Source organism: Anguilla rostrata, chromosome 5 (genome assembly GCF_018555375.3).
Source record: "Anguilla rostrata isolate EN2019 chromosome 5, ASM1855537v3, whole genome shotgun sequence".
In the NCBI taxonomy this organism is placed as follows: domain Eukaryota; kingdom Metazoa; phylum Chordata; class Actinopteri; order Anguilliformes; family Anguillidae; genus Anguilla; species Anguilla rostrata.
The window spans coordinates 61,137,653-61,141,393 of NC_057937.1; the positions used below are offsets into that span (position 1 = coordinate 61,137,653).

Genomic DNA, 3,741 nt, shown 5'->3' on the forward strand with positions numbered 1-3,741 from the left:
TGCTCCTTTTAAGTCACTTACTGGCTAAAAAGACCATACAGCTCATCTCTGTGGCTTAAACTGGTGGCTGACGGAAAAGAAACCACAGAATCCTACAGAGAGTCCAGCTCTCCAGGACTGGAATTGGGAGTCCACTGGGGCCTGTATCACGAAGAAGGATTACTTCACGGAGTAAAACCCAGAACCCTTCCAAATCTGGAACATGGACTGAAGTAAAAAGAGCTGTTCCGGGTCTTACTCTGTGCATTTATTGAGCTAACCCTGTAATCCTGCTTCGTGGTAACAGGCCCCTGGTCTAGACAGCTTGAACGCATGAATGCAGACCAGTAACAGGTTCTCACCATGGAGGCATAAGGACACACAACACTGGCTTCAGTCACAAAAAAGACCATTTAATAACAATACAAAAGGCTGCAAAAGATATGTACACAAGTAAAAAAAAAAGTATTAATGCCAGTGATCAGTTTGGTTTCATAGGGGCGGGAATGTTAGCGGAAGCCTGTTCCAGGAAAGCCAGTGGACCCTGGGGAAGCTCTGTCGGTTTCTTGTGCTGAACATTGATGTCTTCCAGTACCTGCTGCCAGTGGTGGATTTTGCTGAGGTGCTTCTGAATGAGCAGCTCTTTTCTCTGCAGCTCATTCCTTAACTCTGACACATCCTAAAAAAAGAAAGGGATTAAAACGTCAGACATACATACAGGATTACATGCAAACATAAAATCACAGCATGAACGTTCACACACAGGTTCTCACATAAAATTTCAGTGGGACAGAAGTGATACTAAACTGTAAGATACGAAAACTACTACAGCATAAATATTAAATCTAAACCTAATAATATATAAAGAAACTGTTGCAACATTAGTGCACTACAAATGTATGCCACAATGACAAATGGCACAACAGATTCAGGCATAAAATTACATGATACCAGGCCCATTGGATAATGAGCCTGTACAACCTCAAACTTGTGTTGATAACTCCAGACAGGCTTTTCTCATGAACTCACCTCCTTCACAACTTGCTCTGGTTTCTGCACTGACAACTGTAACCTCTTCTGTAGGAAGAAGCACTCAGTCTGTCTGGCGACGTCTAAGAATTTCTGGATACACTGGTCAACACCTGAAACAGAATCAGAAGTCTTGCATGTGGACATCGGAATAATAATTCAGACAGAAGCGAACCCCAATAACAGCATTCTTACCGGTCCTGATTTCTTCTTGATCGGTGCCGTTCACATAGTCCTGACTTACAAGAGATGCAAAACAAGCCTAGGAGACAATGACAACAGTATGAGGCTTTTGGTGGCATTTGTTCTATGCACTTAACACGCTGCTATTAATATGCAGGTTTGCATTAGAAGGATCCTGCAACACGCTAACAACACATAGGTTATATATGAAATATCGAATTATGTACTGAAAGTTAGATACTGTAACCATGTGAACAACGTTAGGCTAATGTTGTAATTTTGCTAAAATATTTCGCTGCCCTGAGTTCACTGTATCTACCCAACAAATGTACATTACAAACAATTTCGAAAATAAGTAGTCACCCTAATATCAATAAAAATGACATTATCCAGCAGGAAGTTTCCAAACGAGTCTTAAATCTAGTTTATCAACAAAAAGTCGCGCACATCCGTCTGTGAACGTCCGCGTAGCTATGTTTTCCCCGTTAGCGAAAGTCGTTATCCTGTCATACAGTGAGTTACCAACCTCGAAAGAAGCCTCGAGATCATCCACCAAAGTGTTATTGCTCTGATTCCTGCTCCCAGAAGCGACCGGTAGTAAGCCTGGCTGCCCGGGAGCGCCCGGGCCACCTGCAGGATGAGAGCCAGGCGGTTGTTGACCAGGGAACATACCTCCCATAGAAGAAGCCATTTTGACAATGATGCTCAGGGAGCGCAGCTCTCACGCAAGCGCACTATAGAGCAGAATCACGTGATGTGTGTAATAGTCACGTGGTTTCAGCTGCAAAACATAACACTTCAGTCAAACTGGACCCGATATTTAAATATGATTTTAGCATTGCAGTACAATTTGAGTTGCAACATACTGGCACGGATTTCAACTTGGAAGTTTACATTCTAAAAAAGAGCAAAATAAACAATATTATCACATGGGAATACTGCATGACCAGTTTCAAGAGCAAACTGTTACTATGATACAGTTTATATCAATTTTGTGCTAGTTGTGCTCCTGCATGAAGTTTTCTTTGTGATGATACTGTGAAAATCACAGTTCCCAAGGGAGCCAATAATATTTTAATTGTGTTTTATTCTCCCACTAGCTGTATTTTTCTGATGTTGCTAAAACTGGGGCATCGGCCAGATCATATCGCCAGTTATGACGCTTGTCTGATTCAAGGACAGTTTAGTGGAACCTAAGGGGACTTTGTGCTTAAAAAATAAGTCTGCAGGTCCCCTAAGCTTCGCTATAGTCGTGTCCTTGAAAGTTGCTTCAGTTTACACAAATTATTTTACATGCTTATTTGTCATGAATTGCTCTAAGGAGAGTGTTTAGCTGGACGTCCAAAACGAATCCCATTTTCACTGTTGTCAAAAGCAATCAGTGTCTTAAAAAACAATAACAAAATCAAGTCCAATGGCCATATCCACTGCTGTTGTTTGCTGTTATAGAAGAATGTGCAGTTGTATACTGAACATAGCATACCTCTGGAAAACTGTACTCCAGTTATTTGAACTTGCACAGTAGATACACGCAGTGCTTTGTGATTTCAGAAAATGTAATGCACACCAGACCTGTTACAGTTCCAGAAATGACGATATGGCTATATGAATATACATATATAATTGTGTAATTAGGTAAATACTGCCATGCCAAACTGTGAAATGATATCCTTTTGTAAGATCATTCAGTACTTAATTGAACAATTCTATATGTTGTAGAATATTTCTCATACAGGATTAATGACTAACTTAGGTGGGTCCTGATTTTCCAAACGCAGCAACAAATAAGTAACGAAGCAAAGCAGACGTTCAGTTCTACTATGTTGTAATTAGTGATTCTGAGCACCCCAGGAGCAGTCCCAAAACAGCGGGCTCCTAATTGTTTAGTGGTGATTGCTCTGCATAGAATTCTTAAAGACGCTTTCTTAGTGTCTTCTTCCTCCACCAGGTGGCGCCTAGGCCCTATACGTAGCTTGCACATGTCGCGAGGACCATCCTGTCAACAGGTGCTAATTTGACTGATTTATTGTGAAGTGAGTCTTTTAAAGTAGGACCGGACAGTGTTAGCTTTTCATGCAGACATTCATATTAGCTGTCTATTAATATCATTATTATATAGCCGACGAGCGCATCAGGACGCGAAAAATTACATTTTATTTATACACAGGCTAATAATCGGCAGTCTGTAGTGCAGTACTGTGGCGCCGATAGATGTCGTCGTTATATGTACAAATTCACGCTTTTGGCTCATTTGGTCTTTGTTAAATATAATATCAGCTGTTTATTAATTTACCCTAAAACTTTCTAAATTTCTTCTTTCTGTGTTGTCACAATGAGGAATGAGTCAGACTCATCACTGGGAAATCTTACATCATGTATTGTGCTTTACATTCCATGCTAAAATGAATGATTACGGTCTATGATTGCAGCACCATGGACAGTTACCAGTAGATCTATGCTATGATTTAACACACCGTATGAATTATACAAAAAAAAAAACAAACAAAAAAACATGCATGTGGAGATACACCTCAATCCAAAACCGATCAA

At 40.4% G+C, this 3,741-nt stretch overlaps 1 protein-coding gene across 1 annotated transcript; it reads right to left on the reverse strand.

Moving 5' to 3' along the window:
• Positions 1-371: 371 nt before the first annotated feature.
• Positions 372-1,905, reverse strand: med28 (mediator complex subunit 28). The gene is made up of 4 exons (XM_064337532.1): positions 1,718-1,905; positions 1,204-1,270; positions 1,009-1,121; positions 372-658 (listed from the first exon to the last, which is right to left on the reverse strand). Exons 1-4 carry the CDS (start codon positions 1,880-1,882, stop codon positions 461-463), a joined length of 543 nt encoding a protein of 180 aa, XP_064193602.1. The 5' UTR covers positions 1,883-1,905; the 3' UTR covers positions 372-460.
• Positions 1,906-3,741: the final 1,836 nt, after the last annotated feature.

Coding starts and splice junctions, on each gene's coding strand:
- med28 (XM_064337532.1), bottom strand. CDS start 1,882: ATGGCTTCTTCTATGGGAGGTATGTTCCCTGGTCAACAACCGCCTGGC. Junction 1,271..1,717: donor ATCTCGAGGCTTCTTTCGAG/GTTGGTAACTCA, acceptor ATTGTCTCCTAG/GCTTGTTTTGCATCTCTTGT. Junction 659..1,008: donor CAGAGCAAGTTGTGAAGGAG/GTGAGTTCATGA, acceptor TTCTTTTTTTAG/GATGTGTCAGAGTTAAGGAA.